The sequence below is a fragment of the Pseudophryne corroboree genome, chromosome 3 (genome assembly GCF_028390025.1).
Source record: "Pseudophryne corroboree isolate aPseCor3 chromosome 3, aPseCor3.hap2, whole genome shotgun sequence".
Taxonomy (NCBI): domain Eukaryota; kingdom Metazoa; phylum Chordata; class Amphibia; order Anura; family Myobatrachidae; genus Pseudophryne; species Pseudophryne corroboree.
In genome coordinates, this window is record NC_086446.1 from 403,274,513 (window position 1) to 403,288,729 (window position 14,217).

The 14,217-nt window shown below is 50.6% G+C and overlaps 1 protein-coding gene across 2 annotated transcripts in view; it reads left to right on the forward strand.

The window, feature by feature from the left end:
• The window catches only part of ACSS2 (acyl-CoA synthetase short chain family member 2), a 114,125-nt gene that overhangs the window by 15,442 nt on the left and 84,466 nt on the right, over positions 1–14,217 (forward strand). For both annotated transcript variants that reach the window (XM_063960138.1, XM_063960137.1), the window contains exon 2: positions 481–676. In XM_063960138.1, the coding sequence (XP_063816208.1) occupies positions 481–676 (196 nt within the window). The remainder of the gene's footprint in view (positions 1–480; positions 677–14,217) is intronic.

Sequence of the window (14,217 nt, forward strand, 5' to 3'; positions counted from 1 at the left end):
TTCTGGGCGGAAACTGGCTATTTTATGGGAGTGTGTGAAAAAACGCTGCCGTTTCTGGGAAAAACGCGGGAGTGTCTGAAGAAATGGGGGAGTGTCTGGGCGAACGCTGGGTGTGTTTGTGACGTCAAACCAGGAACGAAACTGACTGAACTGATCGCAGTTGCCGAGTAAGTCTGGAGCTACTCAGAAACTGCTAAGTAGTGTCTATTCGCAATTCTGCTAATCTTTCGTTCGCAATTTTACTATGCTAAGATTCACTCCCAGTAGGCGGCGGCTTAGCGTGTGCAAAGATGCTAAAAGCAGCTTGCGAGCGAACAACTCGGAATCACCCCCATAGTGTGTACACAGTGGACGATAAAACAAATTCTGGTAATCTACCTGATACTTTCGTGTGTGTGTGTGTGTGTGTGTGTGTGTGTGTGTGTGTGTGTGTGTGTGTGTTAAAAAGTGCAAAGATGTGAACATTACTTTCTATTACAGAATTCTGGGGTGAGATTGCAAATGATTTCTACTGGAGGGTTGCTCCTTCCCAGCCATTTCTGAAATACAATTTCGATGTTACTAAAGGGAAGATCTTCATTAAGTGGATGAAAGGAGCTGTCACCAATATATGCTACAATGTTCTGGACAGAAATATTCTAGAGAAGAAGCTGGGGGACAAAGTGGCATTTTACTGGTAAGCTACAATTTGTGCTGTTGATTGTACATATGTTACATTTTGGGCAGCAAGTGTAAAGGGGTAAGTACCCTCCTTCCCCAGAAGACCAAACACTATTAGGACAAATCTATAGAGGCAGCAGAATAATGCAAGGAAAGTATACTTGCTGTAGATATATACAGTATGTTAGCCTTACCTGTGTTATTAAACTGTAACATCCATCTCACACCTACATCGCCTTTTGTTAATTTTTATGCACGTTCTCTCTTTTTTTTTTTTTTAAATATGTTTCTTCAAGAAAAATAAATAGGCATTCAATATTACGGTCATTGACAATAGTACAAATATGGTATGGCATTTAGTAGCAAGAAAGACGTACCAAGGTACAAAGCAAGAAGACTATAATCAGTAGATGGAGGTGGGCATCGCTAAACCACAATGTTAGCAAAATGTAAATGTAGTTGAGAGTAGTACATAGTCGAAAATATACAGTGTAGAAAAAAAGGGAAGGTGAATACCAGTATAATTAAAAGGGGGGCATTCCTTTGTCCAGGAGTTCTAAATTGTACCAAGTGGATAGTCTAGCAGCACTCCGTACCGACTCTTTAATCGAATCTGGTAAGGTGCATATGTAAGGTAACCATATATCAAAAGATTTATGTGTTTTAGATTCAATGTCCAGAAAACAGTCTGACCAATCCACCTGGTACAGGTAAAGAAGACGAGGAGTCACGAGAGAGAGATACAGGTTCAGACACAATCCACAGTGAGAGAATAAGTTTTATTTACGCTGCAGCAACCTTGGCTAAGAGGAGGCGATTACCTTTAGAGATAGAGAGGGGAGTAGAAGAAGAAAAGTGGTTCCATAGGGCCCAGGCCATATGAATCGTAAAAGGAATATGCAATACGTTATTAATATAGTAACAGAGATGTCGGAATGGGGGGGGGCAAGGGGGCAGCTCGCTCCCCCCAAACATAAGAGAGGCACCAATATGCAAACCTGCGTACTGGCCCCTGCCGCCGTCGCACCCCCCCCCCCCCCCCCACACACACACACAGCCTCACACCATCACTGGGAGCGCTGGACACCCACTGCCGCATGTGAGGACATCACCATTCACCCCTCCTTCTGCCCTCATCTCCGGCCCCCACACGCGGGATGCTCACCCCCAGAGCCAGCTTAGAGCACGATATGAGGTATAATAGTGCCTCCGCTGGTTGCTATTGCAGGGCGGCGAGGGTACAGCCAGTGGTGTGACGGTGCAGGGATGCGGCTGCCATGGCCCCGGACTGCCTTAAGGGGCCGCCGCTCCACCTGCACTCGGCCACACTACGCTGCATCTATCCCCCTCCCCTGTGCCCGAGATCTGAGCGGCCAACTCCTTAAGCGGCCACGGCACCCTCTCTCCTCCAGCAGCGCTGCTACGCGGGGGGTGAAGCAGGGGTCAGCCTCTGCATCTCATTACAGGGCACAGTTCCAGGAGTGCCCGCCTCGACAGTGGCCGATCCGGGGGGTGGGGGGCTTTTTTTTTTTTCTCTTAAGATCAGCAGTCTGTGCTGCCTCCGTTTAATAGAGCCGACGGGCCATGGGCACTAGGACCTGCCGCCAACGATGGAGCTAGTGGTGCCTGCGCCTGCAATAACAAGTGGCTGACTTTGCAGAGCTAACCCTCACCCACGAGTACCCTTTGAACCTACATGTACCCTCCTGCACCCAGCGTAATCCGACAGGGTAGCTCTGCTGGCCCTAGCCTGCTGCCTCCTTTTGTCATGCAGAGCACGCCCACCCCCATGCTCATGCTGACCTGCAGGAGGCACTGCTGGAGATGATGAGCGGCATCCTGTCTTTGAGACACAAGGGCTGGGAGGCTGATAGTGATGGAAGTGACAGAACTGGTGAGTAGCTGGCAGAGTATGAGCGGAATGGGAGAGATCAGCATTGTGCCTGACATATGGATTAAGCCTTATATATGTTGTGCTCTGGTTGTCTATAATTCATGCAGGCAATTTTTGTTGTGTATAAAACGCTATGAGTCAGATTATTGGTAGGATATTCTGTAGGCTGGGCAGTGGCGTCACTAGGGGGGTGCAGCACTGCTGAGGGGGTCAAATGTTCTCCTTTGCAGCTCGCAAAGCTCCCTCATGAAGTAGTTTTTCACATTTTATGGTGGGGGCATGTCCAATGCATCCTGGATAGGCCACATCCCCATGAGTTACCACTCCAGGACGTCACTGCTGCCATTACAATCTAGTGACTTTCCCCAGCACCAAATGTCAGAGTAGAGGAGGAGCAGCCGGGCTTGTGTTTAGCTGCCATGAGATCTGCACTGCTGCTGCTGGGTCACTGTAACTGGATTGTCTGTTTCCTGGTCACTGCCTTTCCCCGTAACCCACTGCCTGTCTCCCACTATCTCTCATCATCACCTCTCCTGTCCCCTTTCCCTGTCAGCCATTGCCTCCCCCTCGCATCAACCACTTTCCTCTCCCTGTCACCCATTCCCTGGTGTCACCCACTGCCTCTCCCCTGCGTCACTTTCTCCCCTTTACCCTCTTTCTCTCCTGTCACACTCTGCCTCTCCAAGGCATCACTCATGTCCTCCACAGTCACCCATTCCCTGGCATCACCCACTGCCTCCCCCTGTCACCCACTGCCTCTTACTGTCACCCTCTACCTCTCTGTCTCCCACTATCTCTACCCGTCCGCCACGGCCTCACCCTCTGCCTCTCCCCTGTGTCACTATCTCCCTTCACCCTCTCTTTTCTGTCTCCCTTTGCCTCTCCAAGGTATCACCCTTTCCCCGTCATCTGGATACGGCATTCCCTTTGAGGCCACGCACTTTTTCCTGGAGCGTGCACACCTTCAGCGTACACTAACGTGTGTGTGTGTGTGTGTGAGACGCCTTGTGCCCTACTGCCCCCACCTCCCTGTGTGTGGCCCCCTGTACCCTCCACCTTGTGCATGTGGCTCCCTCTAACCCCCTTACCCTGGTGTCTGGCCCCCTATGACCGCTGACTTTGTGTGTCACCCTGTGCCCCCCTACCCATGTGTGTATGACATTCTGTGTCCCCCCCTGTGTCTGGCTCCAGCACCAACCGACAACCTTAGACAGATTCCAAACTATCCAGCTATTCTGGTCTGCAAGTAGGCGCATATATCGTGATTGTTTCATTATACCCCTTTCACACCGCACAAATAACCCGGTATCGACCCGGCATATTGCCGGGTTGACACGGGTCGCTGTACGGTGAAAAAAGGGCCCTTGGCGAATTCCCGGGTCGCCGGACATAGGGAGAGGCAGCGCGGAGATGAGCTCATCTCCAGAGCCACCTCCGATGACGCTGCAGTGCCCGCCCCTAGATAGCAACCCAACCCGGCAATATGTCTGGTCGGGATAGCAGTGTGTAGGGTCAAATGTTGGGTCCCACCCGGTAAGGACCCGCTTCCAATTACCGGGTGGGATTCTGCTTTTGCGATGTGAAAGGGGTATTAGAAAAGTGGTGAGTGTCAATAATGTACTGACTTTTCTTCATATATGTGGCTTATTTTCAATTATGTGAGATTAATTACAAGACTGTGTTGCCTAAGATTCTGTACTTATTTACAAAGTGCTACAGTGGTTACAGTAAGCGCAATATATGTAACTGTCTCTTCACTGGATACATTGTTTCTAATCAGAGTACATACTCTGTATCCGGTTTCTAGGTCGACCACACTTAGGTCGACATGCATTAGGTCGACCTAGTTTCTAGGTCGACATGACAAAAGGTAGACATGACAACAGGTCGACATGAGTTTTTCACAATTTGTTTAATTTTTTGAACTTTTTTATACGTTATGAACCACATGGACTACAATTGAGAATAGTAACCTGTGCTAAACGCAGGCAGGCACCTTGCCCGAAGCATGGCAAATGAAGCGAGCCATGCGAGGGAACACGGTGCACTAATTGGGGTCCCCGGTCACTCTACGAAGAAACCAACACCCCCCAAAAAAGTGCATATTGTAAAGGGTCACTACTATGTGACGTAACCTGATTACGGGACACTAACGTGTGATATAATGTAAATAAGGTTGCACTACTGTGTGACATAATTTGAATTGGGGGTACTGTTGTGTGTCCACGCCACTTCCCAGCAAGTACATGCCTCTCTTTCAGGGTGCGCGCTGAAGGCACATGCTATTCCTATTTAAAATATATGGGGTGGGGGCACCAATGCTCTTACTGACACAGGACACCAAAGTGAGAACTGCTATGGGTGAGGAGAGATGGTGCACGGTCAGAGTCGGAACTAGAGGCGGTGCTAGGGGGCACCTCACCTGTCAAAATCTTGCCTAGGGCATCAAACTGGTTAGGGCCGGCTCTGCTCCCCTCTCCCGCCGACTGAGACACACGGACCATGCATTTGATATTCCACCAGGAAGGAGGCAGCAGAGCTGTACTGCTGACCAAGGGAAGCATGTCCTGCTACTGGCTGTATAGAGGGATGGACCCCAGGACAGCAATGGGGGGCCAGGAGTGCGCGTCCTTCTTGCCCGCAGGAAAGCAGCTCAGTGAGAGCCTGGTCCTGCTGCTGGTGTCGCTGCTTGAGATCAGGCTTTTTCTGCGGTATAACGCCAGGGGAAGCTGGGGGACAGGGACATGCCAGCAGACGTTATATGTCCAGATAGCCTGGGCAAGAACCTGCTGCTGGTGGCGCTCTGCCTGACGTTTGGAGCGGAGGTTAGCTTTAAATTTGCCACCAAAACTGTCATATACCTGCTGAACCCCTGTCATCCAGTCACCTAATAATACAGTTGTGATGCACCCACACATATGAATAGCATGTCACCCACTGTCGCAGTGTTCTGGGAAGCTAGGGGCGCCAAACTGAATTTATATCTTGCCCCCCCCCCCCCCAACCTAAAAATGTTCTGACGCCCCTGTATAGGATCCCACATCATCCCTTAAGGATTGTATTAAGGTACCTGACCATATGTAGTGTATCAGGTCTGCCTCAGGTGTAGAGCATTTGAAGCAATCGGAGGTTTCTGAAGAACCTGTCAAAAAGCGAAGTCTGGGAGTATAATATGCCCTGTGAAGCAATTTATAATTCATCTCTGCATATGATGCCAGTGATCGCAAAAACGCGCTATGGCACGTATTTTACCCAAGAATTTAAGGTGGGGACTCATAAATAAAAAACCGCTGGGTCCCTCAGGACGCGCTCTGACCAGCAGCGCTGTCAGTCAGTTCCGTCTCCACGGCAGCAGAGGGAGGAACTTGGAAGGGGAGGAGACCATGCACAGTGTGTTCTCCCGCCTCCCCTCACCGTCTGCTCTGCGCGCATCTGACAGGGATCATCTTGCTGTTGCAGCAGTCAGTGACAGCAGCTATTTGTGGTGTAGCGGACGCCAACTCCGCTCTGGCTGCCTGCTGCAATCGGAAGTTTCAGCTCTGATCCCGCAGCAGAGACAGAGGAGGCAGAACGAGCTGCAATGATGTGCCGGCGGCATTATGCAAGACAGCCAGGTATTACAGTGAGTCAGCCTGACTCGTAGTGCTCTGGCAGGTGTCCGCATCACTGAGGGAGGAGGCGAGGCTGTCCAGCCGGAGGAATGCACCTTTCCCCTTCTCCATCCCCCAGCATGATTGGACGCTTTGTGCCTCCTGGATGGCTGGATCCACCCCTACGGCCAGCCACCCTATCGAGTATACAGCTTTACAGCGCTATTCACTTCTGGCTAAGGAGGATCTGAGTACTATGCTGACTGGAAACCTACACGGTAGCTGCAGGCAGCCATGGAGGATGTAGCATGGAGGGGGGGGAGCACTAAGCCTGCCCAGTCAGTCTGCTGCTCTGCCGTGTCTGCCCCTAGTGCATGCAGGTCATCCCGCATAATGCAATGAACTGCCCGCCTGAGCTGCTGTAGTTGGTAGTGTATCTCATGCTGCCCTCTCTCTCTCACACACACTCACACTGTCTTGTTCCTCTATATCTAACCCTCTCATGCCTCTCTCCCTCACTGACACTCTGTCTTGCTCCTCTCTCTCCCTGACACTGTCATGTTCCTCTCCCTGACAATCTCTTATGTGCCTCTCCCTCTCTCTCCCTGACACTCTCTCTCATGCGTCTCTCCCTGACACACACTGTCTTGCTCCTCTCTCTCTCTCATGTGCCTCTCCCTCTCTCTCCCTGACACTCTCATGCGCCTCTCCCTGACACTGTCTCTCATGTGTCTCTCCCCTGACTCTCTCATGTGCCTCTCCCTCTCTCTCCCTGACACTGTCTTGCTCCTCTCTCTCCCTGACACTCTCTCTCATGTGCCTCTCCCTCTCCCCCTGACACTCTCTCTCATGTGCCTCTCCCTCTCTCCCTGACACTCTCATGTGCCTCTCCCTGACTCTCTCTCTCTCTCACTCTCTCTCTCTCTCTCTCTCTCTCTCTCTCTCTCTCTCATGTGCCTCTCCCTCTCTCTCTCTCTCTCTCATGTGCCTCTCCCTCTCTCCCTGACTCTCTTATGCGCCTCTCCCTCCCTCTCCCTGACACACTGTCTTGCTCCTCTCTCCCTGACACTCTCTCATGCAGGTCTCTCTCCCACTCCCTGACACTCATGTGCCTCTCCCTCTCTCCCTGACACTCTTGCTCATGTACATCTCCTTCTCTCTCTCCCTGACTCTCTCTCATACGCCTCTCCCTGACACTCTGTCTTGCTCCCCTCCCTGTCACTCATCTCCCTCTCCCTGACACTCACTCATGTGCCTCTCCCTCTCTCTCTCCGTGACACTCTTTCATGCGCCTCTCCCTCCTTCTCCCTGACACTGTCTTGTGCCTCTCTCCCTGACACTCTCTCATGTGCCTCTCTCTCTCTCTCTCTCTCTCTCTCTCTCTCTCTCTCTCTCTCTCATGCAGCTCTCCCTCCATCTCCCTGACACTGTCTTGCTGCTCTCCCTGACACTCATGTGCCTCTCCCTCTCTCTCTCTCCCCGACTCTCTCATGCGCCTCTCCCTCCCTCTCCCTGACACCCTGTCTTGCTCCTCTCTCCCTGACACTCTCTCTCTTGGTCCTCTCCCTCTCTCATGCAGCTCTCCCTCCCTCTGCCCTGACACTCTGTCTTGCTCCTCTCTCCGACACACTCTCATGTGCCTCTCCCTCTCTCTTCCTGACACACACTCATGTGCCTCTCCCTCCCTCTTCCTGACACTCTCTCTCATGCTACTCTCCATCTCTCTCCCTGACATATTCTTTCAGGCACCTCTCCCTGACACCCTCTTAAATGCCCCTCTCTCTCTCTCCCTGACACTCTCTCTCTTATTCCCCTCTCTCGCTCCCTCTCTGACACACTCACTTGCTCCCCTCCCTCTCTCTTGCTCCTCCCCCTCTCTCTGTAACACCCTCCAGTGATCACAAAATACGCATTATAGCGCATTGACCCAGTTTTTAAAAATGAGCGGGTCCTGCAGGATGCGCTGATGCCTGTGTGCACCGTGTCAGCCAATAAGAATTCACTGATCTGCTCCACTTGTCTGCCCTGATACAGTGACAGCGGCCAGCCTCATCAGAGCGGCCTGACCCCACTGCCTCACAGTAACAGCAGCTAGCGTACCTCCTGGGCAGCAGAATCTCTGTCTTCAGCCTTCACCCACTCCCTGTGACAGAGTCCGGCCGAGCTGTCACGCGCAGAGCCGTCTCACGAGTCCCGAACAGAGCATCTGCATAGCACCGGACATTGCCTCCTAGATACCGGCCGTCACCCTTCCTACAAACCCAGCTCTTCAGCATCCTCTCCTTGGCTGCAGCTCCGCGGACCAGGATGCCATCATTGGAGAGTGCCCACACACAGCCGCGGCTACTTCCTCAGCCTTACTTCCAGCACTCGGCACCTGGTAAGATGTGTATAGTACTATAGGGGTGCTGTCATATACGCCCACAGTCCCCGCTCCCAGCCACACACATGTGTAGAGTTCCTGCCTCTAAGCCCCTCCTTGCCCCTCTGCACTGTCCCACCTATCCACTGCCCCCAGTATCTACCCATGCTGTCTCTCTAGCCCCAGCACTTCTTGCACCTAACTCCCTCCTTGCCTCCAGTACTGCCCCAGCTATCCCCTACCCGCAGTATCTACCCATGCCCCCTTTCTATCCACAGTATCTATCCATGCCCTCTCCCTACCAGTACTTATGCCCCTAACCCCCCCTTGCTCTCCAGTACTGCCCCAGCTGCTATCTACCCAAGCCTCATCCCCACCCCCAGTACTGCCTGCCCCTAACCCCCTCTTTGCCACCCTGTACCACCCCAGCTATCTACCCGTGCCTCCTCTATACCCCCAATACTACCAGCCCCTAACCCCCTCCATGCCCCCACTACTGCCCTAGCTGCTCTCTAGCCATACCTCTTTTCTACCCCCAGTACTTCCTGCCCCTAAATCCCTCCTTGCCCCCCAGTACTGCCACAGCTGCTATCTACAATTAACCCCTAACTACTCCCAGCACTGCCTGCCACTAGCCACCCCAACACTGTTTCAACTGCTGTCTGAACTCACCCTCTCCCTACCCCCAGCGCTGCCTGCCTTTACAGCCCCCCTTTACTCCCAGCTCTGCCCCAACTTCTCCCTGCTTCTGCCCCAACTGCTACTTGCTTTTTTACCCCTCTATCCTAAATGCCCCCGCACAGTCCCAACTGCAGCCATTCCTCACCCCTCAAAGTGTGATGGGACCTAGAAACGGTGGAGTAGGACCCCAATTTATTATAGTGAGGGGTCCCTAGGACCCACAATTTTTTTCGCTCAGCGCGATCACTGGATGCAGAGACCAGTTGTTTATTCAGTGTTGTGCAGGATGCTATAATAGTCTTTAAGGGAATATCTGGAAACGTGATCGACCATTTGGCCATGCCGGTACTGAGGGTAGAGATATCTAAAGTCCTCCTGGTATGTAAGTAAATAAAGGAAGTAGTAGCCGGGGAACCCAGGCTATTCCGTGTTATAACATCTAAGACATTGGACTTATCGGCAACAGTAAAGTGGGACAATAGTTTGGTAATAAAGCTATGAATTTGGAAATATACAAATAGGGGGAATCGTAAAGCTGGGAAACATTCCTGAAGTAAGGATATAGAAAGAATAGAGGAGCAATCCCTGTCTAAGAATTGGTATAGCATACGTAAACCCTGAAGGTGCTATAGTCCAATCATCTTATCAGACTCGCCATGTTGAAATTCATAGTTATGCAGCAGCGGGAGAAATATAGTTCGGGAGGAGGAAAGAGCATGTCAGGCCCCGCACAAATCCCGTCTGAGCAGGATGTAGTATTCTGGGCAGCAACAATTGAACGTGCGAGGCAATTAATTTGGTAAATAATTTCAAATCTTGATTGAGAAGAGAGATTGGTCTATATGACTGTACTAATGCGGGATCTTTCCCTGGTTTCGGGAAAACTATTATCCGAGCATCATTGAAACCACGTGGGGGAGAGTGACCAGTTAATAAGGGGTTAAATAAGGTCAGGAGGTGGGGCATTAAATGGGACGAAATGAGCTGATAATATTCAGCTCCAAAACAATCAGGGCCTGGAGACTTGCCTTTAGGAAGCGATTTAATTAGGGACTGGAGTTCAGGTTCCGTAACGGGAATAACCAAAGAGTCCCGCTCCACTTCAGTTAAAGGTTTTTTTTTTTTTTTTGTAATGTGACTTGTATTTTTATAATTTGTCATTCTATCTGAAGTGGTGACATTTTGGGACCACTTACAAATAAATGATTGTATTTTCATGGTAACCAGTTGGTATACAGAGATGCCTCTCCCTCTGGTTCTGGCTTAATGCCTGATTTACGTATATAAGCTGAATCCTGTATCTCCAGACTTCTTTTTGTGCATTCACAGCTGTTTCATCTGCTAGGTAAACCATTATTCTTGAAGTGCTTTAGAGATGTAATTAGCTCCTAGTGAATTAATTGATAAATATTTGTCAGACGATAAAATGGCTGCTTCCTCTCCAGTTAGGTCACATAGATGCCTAAGAACAATCTTGCCAATGTTTAGTAAAACCCATTTTTGTATTTCTCATACGTCCTAGAGGATGCTGGGGACTCCAAAAGGACCATGGGGTATAGACGGATCCGCAGGAGCTTGGGCACACTATATAAAGACTTAAACTGGGTGTGAACTGGCTCCTCCCTCTATGCCCCTCCTCCAGACCTCAGTTAGACTTTGTGCCCAGGAGTGATGGGTCACACACTAGGGGAGCTCTCCTGAGTTTCTCTGAAAGACTTTTGTTAGGTTTTTTATTTTCAGGTAGACCTGCTGGCTACAGGCTCCCTGCAGCGTGGGAGTGAGGGGAGAGAAGCAGGACCTACTTCTTCTTAGTTTAAAGGCTCTGCTTCTCGGCTACTGGACACCATTAGCTCCAGAGGGTTCGATCACTTGGTGCGCCTAGCTGCTTGTTCCCGGAGCCACGACGTCAATCCCCTCACAGAGCTAGAAGAAAGAAGCCGGGTGAGTATAAAGAAGATCAGAAGACTTCAGTGACGGCAGAAGACTTCAGTAACGGAGGTACAGCGGTCGCGCTGCGCTCCATGCTCCCACACACCAACGGCACTCACAGGGTGCAGGGCGCTGGGGGGGGGAGCGCCCTGGGCAGCAGGTTACTGTTTTCTTTATAAGGCTGGCCTTGAAAGCAGTGTACTCCCACACACCAACGGCACTCGCAGGGCGCTGGGGGGGGGGAGCGCCCTGGGCAGCAGGTTACTGTTTTCTTTATAAGGCTGGCCTTGAAAGCAGTGTAGGTGCCTGGGCACCGTGTCTAATTCCCCCGCTAGCATGTTAGAACGCGCTACGCGCCTCGGTTCCCGCTTACACGGGTGCAGGGCGCTGGGGGGGGGGGAGCGCCCTGGGCAGTGAGTTACAGTTTTTTTTAAGGGCTGTCATTTTACATGTGGGCTGCCGGGGGGCTCCGTGTCCCAGACCCCTGCCGGCGCGTTGTAGCGCAGTGCGCGCCATTTCTCCCCGCCGCCGGCTTCCATGGGTGCAGGGCGCCGGTGGGGGGGCGCCCTGGGCAGCATATATAGATATCGTTTATCTAATGTGTACAGTTTATTTGTGGGTCCCGGGCGCCCCATGCGATAACCCCGCCATGTGATAGTGGGGGCGCGCTGCGCGCCGCGCCTCGCCTCACACACGCCGATGGTCTGCTTGGGTGCAGGGCGCATGGGGGGAGCGCCCTGAGCGGTTTTAGTGTCTGATGGTATATAGTGCCTGTACACTATATACGGTGCCCGACCTGTTTATACATAAGATATTGGAGCGGTAGCATGCCGAGGGGCGGGGCTTAAAAGAATATATATACAGGGGGTTACTCACTGTATATAGGTCCCCCCAGCTCAATGTAGGTATATATATATATATATATATATATATATATATATATATATATATCAGCACATGGTCATACACATTCACAACACATTACTGTCACTAGGGACCTGTCAGGTCTGGACAATCCACTTGCGTATAGGTTATATCTATATGTGCATATATATGTAGATATATGTTTATATATGCATGGTTAGGATATGTGTGTTTTATTGTGTATTACATTATGTATATCCCTGAATGCTGAAATAATGGTATTCTTATCATGTGCTGGTCGCTCTGTTGATTAAGCTCTAGATTGGCCGTGACGAGTTGGTTTTCGATCCTCTCAAGGACTCCGAATATTATTCTCTTCCTGTCGCAGAGAGAACATTATGGCAGTCAACTCCTGGTCGACGCAGAGCCCGGTCGCAAAGGATCATACATAGGAAGCTAAGTGATATTTTATTTCTATACTTTGACCTTACTTGCACTGTATGCACTTGAGGGAGTGTTGTATTCGGGTAGGCAACCGATAGAATTACCCTACACAGAGTGGGTAAGCTTGCCTATGTTGATTCTACATTATAACATTGCAGCAGGCTGCCACGTGACAGCAGGAGGTGTGACCGGAAAAATGCTGAGGATGTCTCCGAGAGATACTGGAGGGAGGTATTCAGCTGCTGGGACAGGCCTCTGTTCAGTCAATCTTGGCGGATACCACTGGTAAGTCTAACTTCGTGAGTTAGCCTCTTTCACAACGGTCGGTGACGCATTCTTTTGTGGGATGCAGTCGTTTTAATCTGTTCGATACTGTTCTTTTTTCCTTTTCTGTGCTGACAGTGGAAGGTGAAAAGGTGAGAGTTATGCAGCCTGGCTAGGTTCGCAGAAGTGAATGTCGTTTTCTGTTTCCACCACATCCACCCTGGTTGCTGAGTCTGTCGGGCTGGTCCCTACTCCGGTGGGCACTCGTCTACTAATTTTCAGTTGGTCCAGGAATAGACTAGGACCTGTGGGTTTTTTATAGAATCCAAATGGGGACATTCTGAGTTACGGTTGTTTCCCCTTTCTAATTGATCTTGCCGTTCCACTCTGGACAGGGAGATTGTACGCGACACCATACAGAGGTGCGTCAGGTTCAGGACATTGTCCGGTTGTCTCTGTATAAAGGTGCAAATCGTTGTTTCTCTCTGTCTGTTCTTCGATACAGGGATTGGCTGTTGTTTCCAACGACACAGATGTCGGAGGTGGATTTCAGAGTAGATAATGACTGATTAAGGTTCGGTGTTTTCCTGTGGAAAGAGGTCTGAGGATCCAGAGTTGGATCAGCTTTGCTGTGACACTTCATCAATGTGTTCCGTTACTAAGACAATTGGGTGCGGCCTCAGAGGTTTTTTTTTTTTTGGTGAGCAGGTCTACTGCCAGAGTGGCTTTCAAGGGGCCAGTTGGAATTGTGGTCCGGGTCTCACCTGCACATGCACCGGAATATAATCCTAAAGGCCAGGACATCACTCCTGTGGTGTCTGCTCGGTTCTCTCCTTCTAGAGGGATGAAGGTTCGGAATCCAGGTTTAGATCCTGGTGTCCGTGCATACAGATCTCCGAGGCTGGGGAGCAGTCCTTGCAAGGGACGTATTTCCAGAGGATAAGTTTAATTTGGAAAGCTTGTCTGCAATAAGCTTTCTTGATTTAAGAGCTATTTTCGACGAACGTATTCTTTGTTCGGCCCATGTTAGTTTTGCCAGACCACTTGTCAGCAGTGGCGTAAGTAAGCCGCTATGACGGAACAAGAAGCAAAGCGGCAATGGCAGAAGATGCACAGTTTTGCCGTGGGGCGGAAAGTCTGGTAAACACTATATTAGCAGTATTCGTACCGGTGGTAAACAAATGAGAAATAGATTTTCTCTGCTGACGCGATCTCCATCCGGGAGAAATTCAGTCATCATCGAGAAGGTGGAGGGTCGCAATTGGTCATGTTGGCGTCTCGCTTCAACGAGAGGCCTCAGGGATATTGTTTCAGGTCAAGGGACACTCAGGCTATAGCAGTGGACACCCTCGTGACACCGTGGGTGTTTTTTAGTCGGTCTGTGTGGCCTCTCCTCTTTCATTTTTTCTGAAGGTGATGAACGTAAGAAGAACAAAGGTTCAGGCGATCCTCTCGGATCCGATCTAGCCAAGTAGGATTTGCTATCCAGTTTTTTATGATTTGCTCATGGAAGATTCCTGCCCTCTTCC